Source organism: Bombus pascuorum, chromosome 3 (genome assembly GCF_905332965.1).
Source record: "Bombus pascuorum chromosome 3, iyBomPasc1.1, whole genome shotgun sequence".
Classification (NCBI taxonomy): domain Eukaryota; kingdom Metazoa; phylum Arthropoda; class Insecta; order Hymenoptera; family Apidae; genus Bombus; species Bombus pascuorum.
Genome location: NC_083490.1, coordinates 8,836,567 through 8,855,436, shown reverse-complemented (window position 1 = coordinate 8,855,436; position 18,870 = coordinate 8,836,567). Strand labels below are relative to the sequence as shown.

Sequence of the window (18,870 nt, the reverse complement as noted above, 5' to 3'; positions counted from 1 at the left end):
TGATACAATTTAAATAAAAATTCAATCCTTAAGCGGTTAAAAAGATATTTAATTCAAAGGGATATGTAGGAGTTCCAGGATAATGAGCTTGAAAATCCTTTCATTCAGTTTGATCAGTCCTGTTTGTCAATGTCATATCACGCAATAGGGCTGACGTTAATAATACTGACTTTATCATACGTAAATTGAAGAAACAAATATTCTTTCATTCTTTTGTAATCATAAATAAGAAATATAATATTTGTTATATAAATAAGGCATGCGCATACGCGCATAAATATGTACACTCGATAGAATTGCACAAGATTCACGACAGAGTCCATCGTTTTTCTTCTTCTACTCTTTTCTCGACATGATATCAATTAGACTAGCCGAAGTTTTCGAAGTGGTGTATGAAGTACGGCAGGCGTCGACCTTTATTCACTTCGTCGCAGGATGACATCACACTCTTCGTCAGAGGACGCGGTCCGCAGCTAAATACTCCTATCTTACTAACCTACGACAAATTTGATGCACGTTTTAATTAAAACAAAAATTTAGATTAGTATATTTAATTTTTTAAATAATATTCATAACGTTTCATTTTAATTCGTGATAGTTTATTTAATTTTAAGATTAAATATTCCAATGTGTATTAATTAAGCGAAAGTAATTCTAACACTTACGTAGCTATGCTTTTTCTGAACAAATTTTAGAAACGACGTCATATCGGGTCTACCAAAATGATTTATCGCTTTCAATCCAGTGAATATGCTTTTCTTGGATAGCCTTTGGAAATGGTTCTCACAAATATACTGTAACAAAGAAATTTAATTCAATTTGTGTTTATATAATAAAAATGTAATTTCCCAACTAATTAAGTAATTACAATTGTGCAATAACCTACCAACATGGTTGTGCGTAAATCGAATTTGTGAAAGAATTGCGTAATAAATATGTGAATTTCTAACACGTCCGTAACATCCTTCCTCTCGACGTCTCTTAGCACGTCGATGAACCATTCGAAATGTTTGTGAGAAGGGCAAATCCAAAGGAAATAAACCTAAATTTAATAATAACATATAATAACATAAATATTATTAAATATTTATATTATACAAAAATATCATTATTTTTAAATCTAAGTACGATAAAATCCAGTTATAACTACCTTCTTACAGGCAACTCCAGAGTATCTATTGGTAGAAGTTCCAAACACGAGATCGTTCAACATGGAGGCGTAGGGAGTGACACCAATACCACCGCCAACCATCACAGCGACCTCGAACTTGTACCAATCTTGATTGCCACCACCGAACGGTCCTTCTATTCTTATTTTTGGGTGCTCGTCTTCCGGGTTATAATTACAGGGATCGAAGTAATTGCGCAATTTCCAAGTCCACGGTCCCTGCGCCTTAATGTGACACGAGAGAAAGTTCTCGTGTGGTGCAGAAGTCAAGGTGAACGAATGAAATTCATTCGACCTAAATGCAGTACAAGAAAGACGAACCCATTGACCAGATAAATATTTCAAATTTGGTGGCCTGTAGAATTTGATTTTAATCACGTCCGAAGGTAGCAGCTCCGTTTCGATGATGTCCAGTGCCATGCATTTGGTACGGAGACTCACCATCTTAAAAATAATAGTGTAATAATTAATAAGGGATTTATTAATTTAAAAAATGTAAAATAATAATATAATAATTAATAGCAGTAATTATTATGTATGAAAATTGGAAAATAAATTATCACAAGGCGCAGCTAATTAATAACAAAATTAGATGATAAAATTATAAATCTGAATAATAGAGTCAATAAAATACAATAGAATAATCACTTAATTTACCTTGTCTAGAGAATAAATAATGGCAGGGCCAACAAAGAAAATCCAAAATCGCGGAGAGCCAGTCAAACGAGCCAAACCGTGTATTAAACACAATGCATATAGAACTACGTATAAGCTATGCGTGGACCAGAAAAATTTATACGCTTTTTGACGAATAGTTGGGTGAGCGAAGACAAAAATTATCGTCATTACTACGAATAGCAAGATCCCAGTTAAACCTGTAAAAATAATTTAGTGTTACTTAAAACATTTATATGATTATTAAGTAATTTGTAGTAAATAAAAATTAAGCTAAATATCTACCTGTTACTGTTCTAAAAAGCCAAAACGATATTGTCAACCGAGCATCGCTTGGGAAACTAAGTTCGCTGGTCAAACATCGAAGATGAGCTAATGGTTGAGTCGAGATATGATAAAAGTTCACCATGTGTCCCACTGTGTGCAAAACGGAGAAAAATAACGCAGTGCACGCAGCAATTTTATGAAATTGTATATGAGAATCAAGAGGAATGTATTGTTGAATAGAAAATTCTTTGAGCTTAGTTAAAAGATTGCGTGACATCGTTAAAAGCAGTAGACAGTAACAAAAAGACAAGGCTGCTGCAGATCCTCTGGTTATGGCGATTCCGACTCCCATAATATGCCTCAAATCCGTGTGTTCAGCCATAAAGGAATAATCTAAAATTTAGAACGATTCAATTATTTCCCTAGAAAATATATTCAGCACCTATGCATGTATTTATTATAGCTCCTTTTTTCAGCTGTTCAATTGCAAAGAAAAGTATAAGTTAAAAAAAGAACTTATTACATATTTGGACAGATTTCGTAGTTCTACGTTTAAAATAACCAAAAAGAAACTTACAAATGAATCTTTCGACGAATAAAGCGATGGTTGTGACATAGAAAACAAATAAATAGAAAATATTTTGGCGATTTTCCTCAAGAAATGTCGAAACAGCGTCCCACTGTTTTTTAGCCCAGGTTTTCGAATCCTCTGGTGGAAGTTGATCTATATGGAAACTTGTCATACGAGCTACATTCGTCGATGTGTCGAGGAAATTCTGCTTCGCGCCTTTGCAATCAAGACCGATCGCAACGAAATCGCCTTTATACTCTTTCATCATCAGCTTGAAATCGTTGTACGTGAGGTAATCCTTTCTCTCGAGTCCGGCATCCTAAAAGAAACCATATTGGAGATGCAGTCGATGTTCTGGAACGGATACTTTAACGATAGACATTTTGGAGTTGAAAGTTTACTTGGAACATTCCATCGATTAATTCTGTAACATGATCGTCTGATAGACTAGTTGTGCGTGCAATTTCTACCAAAGATCTGAGCATTTCTGATAACTCTTCTTTGTCAATGACTCCGTTACTGTCTTTATCGCACATGTCAAAGATTATTCTTAATTTGTCCTCGGTTTTCCCGCGTGAAAATAATAAAACAGTGTCCAAAAATTCCTAAAATGGAGATATATATAAGTTTTAATTCCTTAATATATTATTAAAATGGATGAATTCTTAGCTTTTGGTTATTGCTTTTTAACCACTTAATATATTATTTTTAATCTTTAAAGCTTAATTTTTAATACAAATCTAAGTTAAAGCTTTTTAATCTAAATTTTAATTATAATTTTAATTAAATAATTGGTATAATTTAATAACATAATATTTTCCTCAAACGAAAATGAGAAATTTATCAACCAAAAGCGCTAATTAGTCAAAGAAACTGTAACTTAAAATACATATAAAATATGTCGCACAAATATGTTGTACAAAGGTGCGAAACTTAAAAATTCCATTTCCAAAATTCAACACCTTTTACCTGAAACGAGATACGACCGTCCCTGTCTTTATCGACTATATTAAACATTTTCTTTACGAACACAGCGTCTGCACGCATTCCAAGCGCGCTCGCAAATTCACTTTTAGAAAGCGACGTCCTCATCACGGTAACGACCTCACCGCTGTCGCTATCTTCGGACCGTCGTCGCCTTTCACCAGGTCGTAAACCGAACGTCAGGGCGTAAGCTTCCCTAAAGAACTGTCAGAAAAAGAAAAAAACTAGCCTTACATAGTTTACAAAGCGGGAAGTGATACGTTGAAAGCTTTAAAAGGCGAAATAGGAGTCGATTCGAACTAAGAATGCAAAAAAAGTACCTGCTCGAGTTTCTTTTGGCGGCGTTCCTTCGTTTCCGCTTTTGCAAGCATAATGTCCCTACTCACTTGGGACAGAGTGAAGTGCTTCTTATGGGACGCCAGAAATGCCTCCAGTTTCGCAATGAACTTTCTACGCGAGGCCAGCGAATCCAGTTCAAGGACAAGGTCGTAGTCTCGCGGTATCCGCAATAGAACCAACGCCTTACGATGACCATTCTCGTTTTCCTAAATAAATATCAATTAATATGTTGTACAGAAGATTGTGCGAAGAACGCAAAGTGTTAGGAATAATAATAATATATAGAATGCTCTCTATTTCAATCACGCTAAACCATTGTTAGTAAAATTATTTTTAATGAAACATATTTTATGCATAACTTAGAAAGTGTAGAAAAATAAATAGAATTTACAAATATTTTATTAATAACTACTTGCATATCAACATGTTGACTGAAACTCAATAAAATGATTACTCTCGTGATACTTAAGTTTTGTAAAATACTATATTGTGAGAAAAATAATTAATTCTTGAATAACGTACTTTCTACTATATAATATTTGAAATTTTCAATCAATGGCATTCTTCTTATTTTAATTATTTTAAAAAATTTAGCAATCTAATTTATTAACGAATCAATGCACTTATCACGGTAATGACACTATACTACATAGACATTGCCCTAATCATATTAACAATAACCAGCGTAATTCCATCTTATGAAGCAAGAAACATTTTTAAACGCACGAAAGCGTGGAATTACATGGGTTTCGCATATCAACCCGGCCCGTTGAAATCGGTGAGCCAAACCTGAGAACCAGTCTCTACAAATTTTCATGTGTTTAATTCACCTGTTTCCTTTGTAAAACTCTATACAATATTACACAATTATGAAATTTCAGCCAAGATTTCTTGACTGGATTCTCCTTCTAAAAGTAAAACGTAAAAGTTCGCCGCAATCACCTGCGATTCTTCTATCGTGACCGTGTTCACGTCGCAGAAATCGAATGTGCGGAGTTTCTCTCCCTTGCGATCGACGATGTGCAGAGCCGCTTCCGGCCCGAATTTTACCTTGACCAGACGACGATGGTTCGCGTGTAACCACTCTCGTACGATCATTTTGTCCACGCAGATTTTACCATCGTTCCTTTTTTGTATCGCTTCTTGGAGAATTTTTAGACGTCTTCTTCGTCGGTTTTGGAGCTTGACCAGACCATAACCGGCACCAGCGCAAAGAATCGGAACGAACCCGAGAAAAACACAGGCGTATATGTACACCAGCTCACTTCCCTGTAATGGAGTAGATGTACATAGTTTTCAGAGTTTGTACATATAGGGTAACATGAGGAAAACGTGAAGTTCCAGGAAGATAGTTTGTTACGTGATGTTGTATAATAGACTGTCGCTGGAAGAGATATCGTGAGGTTTTGAAATTGATTAAACTGGTTATCGTTTCAAGAAATGCAATTTGAGATGTATATGTAAAGGGAAACAGAGGGACTATACGATATCGATATGGCATTGTCTCTTCTTTATAGTACTGCCTACTCATTTGACTTAGGTGCATACGGTTGTACGTGCAGTTATATCGATTCATACTTTAATTATCTCTTCCACCAAGTATAACGAATAATAATTACTTCGAAATAGTCGTAACGTTGTAGTGGAACACAGGGTTCCAGCATTGTTGAGTTGAGTTGATAAGGCTGAGGACATGGATCTCCTTCTTCCCAGTTGAACACACTCCTTTGAATGGCGTCTGCTGGTATTCCTGTCGCGTTTACTATTACGTCCCACAGAGTTACACGACGAATATCTGCTATTTCACTTTTTGTGAAAATTCTAAAAAATAAAATATAATATAAATGTTAGTGCACAATATTACTTTTGGAATTTATTTTAGAAATTTTTATATGAACAACTAATTAATAATTTGGGATCGTTATCTTACTACTATTAATTTTTTCTTTCAATAAATTATAAATTGAACAAAATCTTATTATATATTCAATATAATAATAACCAATATAATACCTATCAATGCTATCATCACCACTTACCCATTTTCTTCATTTTCAAACCAAAATCTATCAGAATCTCTCAAGCGAAGAAACTGTTCTTTAATTACAGCTGAAAAGAGTTCTCCAGGGCCGGCACTGGATTCCAACATTCCACCAACGTAAACGTCCACATTGTTTAAATTATTCGAATGAATTTCTACTAACGTACGTAGTAGCGAAGGGTTTTTATTGAATAATTCCGGATTGATTTCATTCCAAGTTTTCTTACGAGGTAGCTTGAAATGTGCCCTAGCTGTATTGTAATCTGGAAGCCCGTTGTCCCTTCCTCGCATGATGTTCAAAGCACCTAAGTCGCGTCTTGAGAATTCCATAGGTCCGAATAAATTATTTCTAATGTCAGTGCCAAGGAGATTATCCTCTTTCTCTGCTATTTGCGATGTCATGCCCATGAGGAGTTCTTCGATCGTACTGTTAGTTAAAACTTCCTAAGAATATAGAAACATAACTTAATCTAAGTTAAATGGAATTATATTTAAATTAATTAAAATATAAAAATAAGATATTAAAAACTGAAATGTTAGAATTATTAAAGGACATCTAGAATATATTAGATTATCCCAAAAGTTTCTTTTGTTTTATAAGGAAATAATAGATGCATAACATTTTTTGTTTTATATTATTTTATTGTATTATGTATGATCCATTTTGTTTTAACTGTAAAACAAAAAATATAATAAAAAGGTATGTAGAACTAACTGTAGAACAAAATAGATCAGACATAATTCAGTAAAATAATGTAAAATAAAAAATGTTGTGCATTTATTATTTCCTTATAAAAGGAATGAAACTTTTGGGACAACTTAATATATTTGAAATTACTAGAAATTCAAATTTATCAATTATTGGAAGTTATTGAATATTTACTGGAAATTGAAACTTATTCATAATTAATATATAGAAATATAATCTATATCTAATATAAACTATTTGTTTTTAAACACCACTTGCATTGGAGTCCCACCAAGTGGAGCAGAGTCTAATCGCAGGTTGATCGGTATTAGTTCTTCTATATTCGCAATTTTCATTTCGACGATACAATCCTGGTGGTATCAATGTGTGTCCATATCGAAAAGCTGCACTCTGAAATATGTGACTGATTCCAGGATGTAAGTCTGGCTTGTATCCTGTATACGTTGGAGGATCTTCATTAAGAAGTATTGGAATATACTCGTATAAAATAATATTCTGCAATTTAAAAAGAAAAAATTAATCCTATCTGTTAATGACAAATTCTATTTAGTTTAAAAATTCACTTTGCAACAAAAACAGGATTACTTTACAAGTAATGAAGTAAATAAACAGTATGGTATAATATGGTTAAACGATATAAAGACGATACTCATAGATTTCATAAAGGATTACGGTTGGTAAGTTCGTATTAATTCTTCAAGTAGTATGAAATTAGTACATCGTGTATACCGAGTTACAGTAACGGTGTACAATTACACGACAATGATATAGTATTACTTGTAACGACGACAACGGAGTGACAATTTATGGATAGAAAGTATATGTTACATCTGTATTTTGTTTTAATTAAGTTAGATATTTAATATGTAATCGAATTAAGTAATGTGTATATCGAATATGGAGATGCTGATCATCTTTATGAATTTATGTTGAATAGCAATCTGTGTAATTATGAGAAAATTCCATAAGATTGGAGATAATACAATAGATATAAGATGATACAAGTTGCTTTAAGTAAATGAATTCATCGTTATATAAAATAATATTTCTAATTTGTATGTATATTAAAGTTTGAGAAATATGTATCTTATTTTTCAATAATAATCTATAATAAAACAATCGTTCGGTTAACAGTTTGCGATTTATATCAAAGTTATCCAACTAGATAAATCTATAATAAATAGGTGGCCACGCGTGCGTGTATTTAATAATCATTTAAATACAATAAATAATACAAACCTGAAGCGTTCCTATAACAACACGTCTCGCTTTCTGAAAAATATCTTCGTCAGACATATTTGGATTCTCCAGTTGTATTCGTGCAGCAATCACATTATGCCACCGATAAAACAATATTCCAAGAGCCAATAACGGAGGATGCTGATTCGTTCGTGGATCTCCAAGAACTGAATATGATTTGTCACAATGAAATTTTTGAAATCCTCACGTACAATGATAAAAGATATTGAACTCACGATAAAGACGTTCTGGACTGAGCATTCTCATAACGTGTGGAACAGCATGATTAAAAAGTGGAGCACGCATTGTGTTCCTCACAGGAAATTTCCTGGTAGGCTCCATAAGAAGGCTGCCGTTTTTGAAAGACCTCATGGTGTTCGCCCATGCTTCACTGCTCGAATAAATGAAGCTACCGTCGATCCAACTCGTCACTTTGTTTATCTGCAACCTCACGTATTCAGAGCTACTTTTCACGATTTATTTCCCAATATCTGAATAATCTTTGGTAATAAAATTCCATTCTATATTTGAAGCTCCGAAAGTTTTATGTTACACAAATGTTTATTTTTGGCATATTTTATATATGGGAATTATATATTTTATATTTGAAAATTTTATCAATTTTTTAATATTTCTAAACCCTGAAAATCATACGTTGAAAGATTACATATTTCATTAAACTTTATATTTGGAAATGATGTATTTTATCAAAATTTTATATTTAAATATTATTAGATTATAAATAATGCCATATTTTCGGTATGTCTATATACACCTTTTCGTGACAAAATCCATTAATTTAAATTTAATTGTCGAAAAAATAGCATTAGTTATGGTATTATCTAATATATACGTATATGAATTTACACGTAAAAGGTAATGAAATAAACGAGAAATTATGGTGCGTATACAAGTTTTCTGTGTCTCGTATGTGACACGGTTTCTCGTGAAAAATGTTCAATACGCTTTACCCGGTGGCGCAATAATAAGATACGCTGAAAAGAAGCGCAAGAAATAACTTGCGGAGCTCTTAATGACCACTACTTTCTCTATCATTATGAATAAAGTTTATATCCATCGAAAATATGTTGTCTGGATATTTTAAAATTTCTTTTTTATTTTTATTAAAACGATCGAACTTTCTCAAATACAAGTTTAAATTTTCAAATACAATTCAATTTCCGAATTTTCAGATTAAGACAACAATATCTAAACTCAAGTCTAAATTAAATTCAGATCCTACTACATTCAAATTAAATTCAAATCCAATCTAAGTCAAATTTAAATTAAATTCAAACGTTTCACCTAAATTGAAATTCGAAACTCTTTCTGTATTGCTAGTCGAAATTCCCTCAAAATACGCTATAATAAATATACAACATATTCTTATATTTGGTAATTATCATATATAGTTAAATATCATTACATTTATTGTATATTATACTATACGTTCCCAAAAATACCACAAGGCAACCTCGTCTTCCAATGTTCAACCAAAGTTCAACGACGCAAGTCATTCACGTATTCCCAATTATCAATATATAAATCAGGTGAATAAATAAAATCGGGTAAAGCAAGAAATTACCTGTTCACGTGGGCTATTAGGGCTGTGTCCGGTTTGCCGATCATAATCCGCCCGACGGAAGGGAATGTACTTGTTACCTTGGCACTCCTTGTCGAAAACCGGATCGCATTTGTCCACGTCGATTCGATGGTACTCTATGGGGCAGCCACTTTCGCTGGCCATGATTATCTCCGACGTGACCAGTTGCCCTGAAATGGTTCCATACGCAGGTTCGATGAAGAGCGATCGAGGTTCTACTTCTCAAGGAAGCGGTTGCAACGCACAACCGGTTCTCGAAGGATCACTTTTTCCCCTTTGGTCGCTTCCGCTGTCGAGTTTCGCCGCAAACACCAATCGACACGGATGGAATTCAGGGGAGTGTTCCAGTTTTTGCATTTCGCCTCTTTCAAGAATCGACCGCACTTTCCTTCGCACTGGTTCCTCGACGTTTGTTAATTCCGGTTTAAGCAACGGTTTTTGGGACAAAATTGAGGACGTGAGACCGAACACGTTCGCTTCGAATTATTGAGCAATTGACTGCTTCGGATTTGGATTTTTTAAGTTTAATCTAATTAGAATTCTGACTTTGCTTAATTCGAATTAAATCAATTAAATTCAGATCGAATTATGGGGAAACCTAAAGCACTTTGTAATTCTGGTTTTCTATTGAGAATAATGAACTAGAAGACATCGGACGAAAAGAGAAACCGAATCACTTAGATACCAACTCATTACAGGAAATAGAAGACAGCAACATATGTACGATGATTCGTAATAGAAGATATTTCCAAAAGCTGTGACAAGACGATGGAAACAGAGCAACGAACTTCATACATACAGCGGGACAAACAAAAGAATTAAAGACATAACAGCAATAGGACCATTAAATGTACCATTGTCGATAGAAAGAATTATCGCATAGGTAAGATTAGCTGGCAAACTAGGTTGGACAACGACGATAAGACAAGGAATGAAATATAAAATAGAAGAGAACCTACCATGTTAACTATATAACACCAGAAATAGAAAATTGAAAACACATACTAAACGAGTACAGAATAACATATACAGAAATCAGACTAATTACGCTAAGAAATGAGGGATGGAGAGAAATAATAATACTAATTCTGGTCTTCTTCGCTTAAATATTCTCATTTCGAATTATTAAAGAATCGTTCCTTTAAATTCTAATTTTCTTAATTTAATTTAATTATAATGCTGAATTTCCTAATTCGATTTGCTTTAATTAATTTTACTTCAAACTTTTGAGGAATCGTTTCTCTTTAAGTGTGATCGTCGTAGTCAAATTTGATTTAACGAAGCACACATTGGATTGTCTGGAAATTTTCCAGGATGTTTCTTTTGAGTGCTGATTTTCTTAATTTAATTCAATTGGCTATCCAAGGTTCATCTCTGTAATATGTACTACGTTCGTTGCGTACTAATTTAGTATTCTATATACGCTTTACTTAATTTCCTTTATCGTTAGACATATCCTTTATTATTTTCCTTCATCTGTAGCTAATAATTAATTCTACATGCGTAACTAATTTAGAAAAATTATTTTTGCTACGTTTTCATAAATGTACATATACATAATAAGATACTGAAATGTAGAAAAATTTTTCATTTTTGCTACTTCTACGTATTTAAGCTTTGGGTTATTATGTAAATATATTGAAGAATAATTTCATGTAAGTACATATTCCGATAAATTATAATGCGGCAAGTTTCTAAGAAAAACGTCTGGTACTTGTATGCCATTATTAATCTGTTTGTTCATTAATAGTTCCATACTGAATTGATACTTAATTGATAAGAGAAACAATGGACATAATAACGATATGATGCATACGCATATCGCTATATAATTTTTCACAGAGAAATCTAAGTGAAATGGAAATTTAAATGCACGTGTCCTTGATGAATTTCAGAAATTCATATCACCGAAAGTCTTTTACGAATACATTTTTATATTTTTTAAAGCATCGTTAAACATTCAACAAAACCCTTTCACACATATTGCAAAAGCCCTACTAAAATTTGACTCAAATTTAATAAAATTGCTATTTTTATTAGTAGAATACGGACGTGTATACATTTCTGACAGAAATTAAACTCGAAAAAATGTATAGGATGCACGTAATATACAAAACTGTACGAAATATCCAAAGTATGGTGTTTATAACATTATTTGGATGAAACAGGAGAAACAAATTTTTATTTAAGCTCCCTTTCTCTAAAATGTCTCTAATTATTAATTTGATTTAATAAAAATAAGAATTTTTATAAATATCCATAGATTAATTGCTAGTTTTATTTATTAATTGTAACAATCCTTAAAACTAAATTAAATACGAATCAATTATTCCCTATTTTCAATAATTCCCGATTCAACGTGAACCACACTTCATTATACGTTACACAGAATATTTTACCGTGAAAAGTGGATCAAAAAGTTCTCTGCACCTCGTGATACTCGTTTCTATTCCGACACCCGGACACCTTACTGTTTGCGCAACAACGTGCACAGATATTCGAATGCGTGCACCGTCAGCCATGGTAATTCTACATGCTATTCTATCATTACCTGATTCATTCGAAATATCTCCGAGTGACAATTTTCTTGTATGACGACATTATTATTAAATCGTATTGATTTCTCCGATACTTGGAATTAAAGAGAAATAATTCAAAATTTCTTTAGAAATTGTTGGGATTTCTCTTCAAGAGAAATAAACGAAAGATACTTTACATTGCATGATTTTTGTTCTTTATTGAAATACTAGTAATTTGATCATTTTCGTGAGATCAAAGAAAAATAAATTTACGATTTCTATAAAGATCTTTGAAATTTTTTTCATAATAAGTAAATGAAAGATACTTTAAATCCCGTAATTTTGGTTCTTTGTTAAAATGCTAATAATGTAATAATTTTCTCGTAAATTTGTCTAGGTTTATCCTGATTGAGTCATCGATGCTAATGCAGTAAATGTAAAACGATCTTATTGTTTAGTCTACAGACTTCGCTACTATGATGAAATTCTTGTTAATTTCTTTGATTAGGTAAAAAAGAAAAAAATTTTATTGAATCTATTGTAGAATTATATTCTGGTGAATGAATATTTTTTTGTAAAGGGCGTTAATTATAATTTAGTTTTTACGTTTATCTGTACTTATTTTGCCTTTGATTAATATACTTCGTGAAATTAAACGAAAATTAATATGCACTGTTTAAAATGATCAAAAACATTGATATATTCTTACCGAAGAAGGCAAATAACGCTGTCCTATTTTTGACGGATGGTAGACCATCGTCACCTTGCATGAAAAGCTGACTGAGCTTCCTTGGAGATGGCCTATCCTGGCCAGCCAACATGTAAACCCCATCGGAATATGCTGCTGGCATCTTTCGTATCAGCCTGCTGTCTACGGATGTACAAACCGTGTTAAGAGCGACATGATCCGATAATCAATTCCTTTTTTTTTCTAATTATTTATTACAAAGCGTTGTCGTCCAGCACTTTCGCTAAATCTTTTGTGTTTTGGAATAATATTTCCCCTGTTATCTGGGATTATTTAAAAAGTCTTTGATATCGATGAATCATAGTTATAGCCACCGACAATGCATCATTTAATTTGTAATTTCTTTTACATAAAACAGAGAACAATAATTAAAGTAAAATACTTAAAAATTGAAAAACTAAATGCCATTTTTATAGTAACGTTTGATTACGAATTGAATTCATTACAATTTTGCCGAAGGAAATTATCTTTCCTGAAACTCATAATTTCTCAGCTCAACTTATAATACGATGTATATTTTTCTTCCTATGAGCTTCCTCAACTCTCTATTAGGTAAATAGCTTAATCCAAACTAGTATAACTTATTTACGATCTAATGATAACTATTGAAAATTAAATAAGCGTATACCTTATATTTTAATGCTGTGAAAGAACTGTAAAACCGAATCAAAAATTAACTATTCCGTTATTCTTTTCTTACTCTATTAGCACAAACGATGAACTCCGTACGACATTATACGTTTGACTAAATTATTAGCGTTCTGTCAGGAAGTACATAGATAGTTAACACGCAGGAAAGAACATTTTATAAGATATGGTGTCATTTAAACAAGGTAGAAAATTAGCGTAAAAAACGTAACAAACATTTAAAGCGTAAAATGAAAGATTCTTTTGGTATAAAAAAACAAATGTCGCTGACAGGATTCATTTGTAACTTAATTATTTTTCTAGAGAGATAAAAAGAATGATCTCGTGATTTTAGACTATTTAATGGATATGTATACGTCTTATTTTCAAAGTATCATTAGTAGAAATGTCGTTCATGTTAAATAGAATACATCAATGTTAGTATAATAATCAAGGGGCGGCGATTTTCATGTTTAAAGAACCATAACATTTCTGTCGGCAGAGCTGATTACGTCTTTCACGGTGCTAAAGTTTTTGCTGGCCATTTTATACCAACCTATATTGAAACAAAATAGCGACTTTTTTCGCCTTTCACTCTACGCGCCATTGGCTTTGCACGCCATTGCAATTCGAGCCGCATCACAATGTCAACAAAAAATATTTGCAACTACAATTCTCTTCTTTCTTTGTTTAAATTATAATAATTCCCATGTTGTAATGCAAATTTAATAATCGTACAAATGTAACAACGTACGGATAAATATTAACGAAAAGCTAGGCAAAATTACTGAAAATTTGTTCAATCTCACTGTCCCCGATTTCTTTCAAATATTAAATTGTATCATTTAATTATAACAAAACAATACAAAATCATAAAACAGTTTCTTTAAATTCCAAACCTCCTATCTTCCTCGCAGTTTACCAATATTTCTCAATATTCCATTATCAATATTTTATCAATATCTTCTTAAAAATATTCTTACAATATTCATCTAAAAGACAATTTTTCCTAATTTGACCCTGTCCTACCGTTTAATAACGATCTGATCTTATTCTACTGTGAATGCAACTTGTTTACAGAGAAACAGATTTAAACAGAGTAAGAAGACAACGACGGAATAGTATTTGAACTACTTGCCGATCGATCCCCAATCAGGATGAGCCAGATTGTTGTACCATCCATCGTACCTTTGTTTATCCGCATAGCTATGCACAACTCCTGTAAGAAACAACAAGAAAACATTTTCTAAGATCATAATGAACATGAAAGCGTCGAATTGCATCGAGAAATGCAGTCTTCTTTCGACGAAATGAAAGTTTTCTAATGCTAAAAGTAAGTGTCACGAGAGGGTCCAAGAACAGACATTAATAAAGTGGAAATCTTTAACTACTCGTAGATGGATCATGTAGGATGAATTCAAAGGCATGCGTTATATATCTATGAATGGTTTTTTGGAATTATGAATATATTTTTTAAAAACTAAATGCAATAGATTTTGAATAAGTTCTGTTTCGATTATTTTTTTAATATTTCGAGGCATGATCATTCAGTTCGTTTTTGAAATCGTGAACTTCTTTTTAGGATTCAGAATCTTTCAAGTGAGATCTGCTTCGATTATTTTTGTGATCGTTCAGTTAGTTTTTTAGAATCATGAACTTATTTAAAAATATTTAAAATTCTTTGGAGGCGTTCAATCGTTTTTGCCTATTATTGTTTATAAAGTATCCTTTATAAAGTTCCTAATTTAAAGAAACAAAATTTTTCAAATAAGATCTGGCTCCCTTGACCATTTTTAGGATTGCTCGTGGAGTGGTTCGATTAGATGTATCACGGGTAAAAGATAATCGTTCAATCAGTCAACTATGCACATACATTATTCGTTAGGGATTAGGAGGAGATTTAATTTACGATCAACCAAGTTGTACATTCATCGAGAAACGAATGTACAATTAATTTTAAAGCTCTTTCATAGAGGGAATAAGCCAATTAAATTGTAATGACCTTAAGAAACAAAAAAGAGTAGAACTAACAGGGTGAAGTAAGACTCAGATCTAATTTGGTTGAAGCTTATGTTACACAGTATTCAAATTAACTAATTAACGTGATTTGATTACTAAATTATTAAAATCACAAGGAAGACACTTGTTTACAAAACTATATACAATTTGTATTTTTCTTTAAAAAACATAAATTCTTTATGCCTTAAAAATTATTCAGTCATGTGATACTTTATCCAAAGTCATACTCATCCACAAATTCCATTCTCAAAGTTACCATAATCATCCATAATCATTTATGAACCTCATTAAACCCACTATTTATATCATTTTCAGACAATCTTAATTATGAATCAGTTTCAGCAATCAGTTCAAAATTCTTAGCTACCTCTACGGATCAATACTTATACCTTACTTTAAAACAAACTCATTCCTGATATCGGAGATCAAGAAACACTCCACTGGTTCTCCCAACTATAAAATAGCAAAATGAAATCTCCTCGATTGGAACATCATTGCTCCACATTTTCACTTTCGGTACACTTTCGTCGCTCCAAGTTCGCTCGAGCGGATAACGAAATCGCGCGCGTGCAGCGATCTAGCATCATAAGGTAAGAGTCGTACCGGTTCCAGCAGGCAGGATGATCAAAAGCAGCCAGACTAGCAGGTCGATCCATGTCGAATCTGGTGGTCGTCGTCGTGTCATCGTCAGCGTAACAACACGCACCCGTGCATTTCTTTCAACGATTGATCACCACTTTGTTCCTCTCTTGGCGCACAAAAACTGCCGCACTACTCGATGCTTTCTGTTCAGAGTCGACTGCGGGAATGCATGCTTCGTATGAAATATCCTCCGGCTCTGTATAACTATCCGCTTGTGTACTTACTATCTATTCAAAGGAGGAATGGCTACAAGGAAGGCGTGCAAGGTGACACACACTTCGGTACGCGACAAGCTGACTCGAACGTTATCCAATTTTTGGCCATATACTGTACAAAAAAAAAAGAAAGAGATATCAAAACAGCGGAGATCAACGAAAAGACACTTTCTGTATGGTGGATGGAGGCACAGTGAAGTCGTAGCCGGGCCACCACGGAGAATAGAGACAACACGTGCGACACACGGGCGAAAGAAAAAGAATCGAGGTCCGTTCGCTGGCTCTCAGGGTATGCCTCGTGTCTGGCGGCTTCGAAGCAGGATTCCCCCCACCCTCGAGGACGTTGGTGAGCGAGGGTACACCTCATACTCGAGTGGTTTGGGCCAAGAGCGCTCAGCCTGTGTTCGCTGTATGTCGTGTTGCCGTTCTTGGATACGCGGTGAAAGTCGCCGGCCTATTTGTTTCGTTACCGCGAACGCGCCTCTGTCTTTCTTTCTCTTTCCTTCTCCGTATACATTGTGCATATCTTTTTTTTCCTCTTTCTCTCTCTCCTTCGTTCACCAACACATTCTGTCTTATTGCTCTCCTCACTGCTCCTCCACGCTCGCTTCGCGTCTCTTTCGTCCTCGTCGTCTCCACGCCTCTCATCACTGTTCGTTCACTGTATACAACATCGGAACGTATAACGAAGACGACGTCACCGCAGGCACAGGCCTAGTTTTCGAGTCCGCGGCACCGATTACCCAAGGCGAAACCTCTCTCGGTTCTCCGACCTGAAGTTTCAAGGTCGATGACGGGACGTCTCAGACTACGGACACCGACAGAGAACATCCTGGCAGCCGGTGATGGCAACGTTTAGCAGGAATTCGTTCACGTTCCGCGTTCTGTTCCTCTGATTCCGGACGCTGAAAATTGAGAACGGGTAGAGGGCATCATGCGTGACCTTGACACGAGGATATTGCTCGATTATGAAGTAAGTGGTTTGACGTAGTGGTATCTCTATGATACAGACATAATATAGTAGTTCCAGTGTTAAATAGTTTAAAGTATCTTGCAATTATACTTCTATAATATACAGTATAATATAGTAGTTTGGTATTCATAGATATTTACTGTATTACAAGATCTCAAGTGTATTGAAATATATAGTACTTCTACAGTATATGGTGTAATATAGTAGTTCTGGTATTAATATATACAGTACTAAGGTGTTGGAAGTATTTTTAAATATTTTGTAGTAGATTGAAGTGTCGGGTACTTTTAGAATTTCATTCTTTATAGATGTTTTGGAAATCTTGTATATTGGGTTGATAACTAAGTGATTGCGGATTTTGTCAATACCATCTAATGACAAAATCCCCAATCACTTAGTTGCCAACCCAATAGTATGTTAATAATCAATCAACAGAGTGAATTGAAGATAATCCATATCCATGTAATCTACGATCTTTTAGAAGTTATTTAAATTTTCTATATAAAATATGAGACATATGATATTTTTTGCATAAAAATAAGAATCTCTGATCAAACAAATGTTTGATTCTCTTTCTCAAAAGCAAAAATTAGAGAAGTTTATTCTAGAATTAATTATAAAGACGTATCTCTCATACATATTATTTATTATACTAATTAAAATACCTTCAGTCATTCCTTCTAGAAAAAATTATAAGAAATATTGTCGGAGACCTGGCTAGAGTCTCTTGTATGTCGATAAATATTATTCTATTAGTCCTATTTCAATTTTCTTAGAAATAACGTCATCTATGAAGAATCACATTCTTTATGAAACATTCTATAAATCTTGGCATATTTATAATACTACTGAAGTGAAATACTGAGTTATCAAAAATATTCTTCAAGAAGTAGAAGATATAGAATCATATGTCAAACCAAACCTGTATTTAATTCCTATTTTTTACATCATATCAAATATAATGTAACAGGTGTTTCATTTTACCAATGAAGGAACAGTCGCAATATCTCGATAATATTACAGATTCTTTGTCTTCTTATGGGAACAGTCGCACAGGTGTGTTCTTTTTTTTCTATTTTACACCACCTAAAGTAAAAGTTAGACTAGAAAAATGAATAGTTAAGTAACGCTGTTTCTCGACATTAGACTTGCTTTGAGATTTTGTAACTTCTATAATATCCTTAAGTAATAGATTATATATAGACCATGTATTTCAAAATTGAAAAATTGCAGAGTAGTCCTAATAACACATTTTTGTTAAGTATTTAAACAGAAAAAGAATTTAAAATATTGAAAAATTGGAAAATATTTTTAAGTAATTTTAATGGGATAAAATTAAATAAAAATTGAGGGTAATTCTAATGGAGAAAAGTTAAGCTTCTCGAAGAAGACACGCACAGAATGAGTCAACTTGCGAAGAGATCTCGCACTTCTGCAACCGGGCGATTTTTATCGCCCTTGGCACGAATCAGCAAAGGCGATTGCATTTCGAGAAGGAGATCAGACAGGCATATTCCTTATTAAGAGTATA

At 33.3% G+C, this 18,870-nt stretch overlaps 1 protein-coding gene and 1 long non-coding RNA gene across 4 annotated transcripts; both read right to left on the bottom strand.

The window, feature by feature from the left end:
- Positions 1–185: 185 nt before the first annotated feature.
- On the bottom strand, positions 186–16,364 carry LOC132905008 (dual oxidase). Of its 3 annotated transcripts, XM_060955897.1 has the most exons (20): positions 16,113–16,364; positions 14,625–14,709; positions 12,825–12,982; positions 9,579–9,766; positions 8,230–8,434; positions 7,994–8,160; positions 7,009–7,249; positions 6,044–6,485; positions 5,624–5,825; positions 4,947–5,273; positions 3,986–4,210; positions 3,651–3,869; positions 3,083–3,286; positions 2,688–3,000; positions 2,129–2,503; positions 1,826–2,043; positions 1,151–1,612; positions 887–1,042; positions 666–794; positions 186–496 (listed from the first exon to the last, which is right to left on the bottom strand). In XM_060955897.1, the coding sequence occupies exons 1-20, from the start codon at positions 16,192–16,194 to the stop codon at positions 368–370; spliced, it is 4,527 nt and encodes a 1,508-aa protein (XP_060811880.1). In that variant the 5' UTR covers positions 16,195–16,364; the 3' UTR covers positions 186–367. The 3 variants fall into 3 exon arrangements, with proteins under 3 accessions (XP_060811880.1, XP_060811881.1, XP_060811882.1); XM_060955898.1 differs by lacking the exon at positions 16,113–16,364 and having other exon boundaries at positions 14,629–14,710; XM_060955899.1 differs by lacking the exons at positions 12,825–12,982; positions 14,625–14,709; positions 16,113–16,364 and having other exon boundaries at positions 8,230–8,441; positions 9,579–9,755.
- A 123-nt stretch (positions 16,365–16,487) lies between these two features.
- Positions 16,488–17,706, bottom strand: LOC132905030 (uncharacterized). Its single transcript, XR_009657721.1, has 2 exons — positions 17,625–17,706; positions 16,488–17,271 (listed from the first exon to the last, which is right to left on the bottom strand). It is a non-coding gene; the product is annotated as an uncharacterized LOC132905030 (long non-coding RNA).
- Between the last annotated feature and the right edge of the window lie 1,164 nt (positions 17,707–18,870).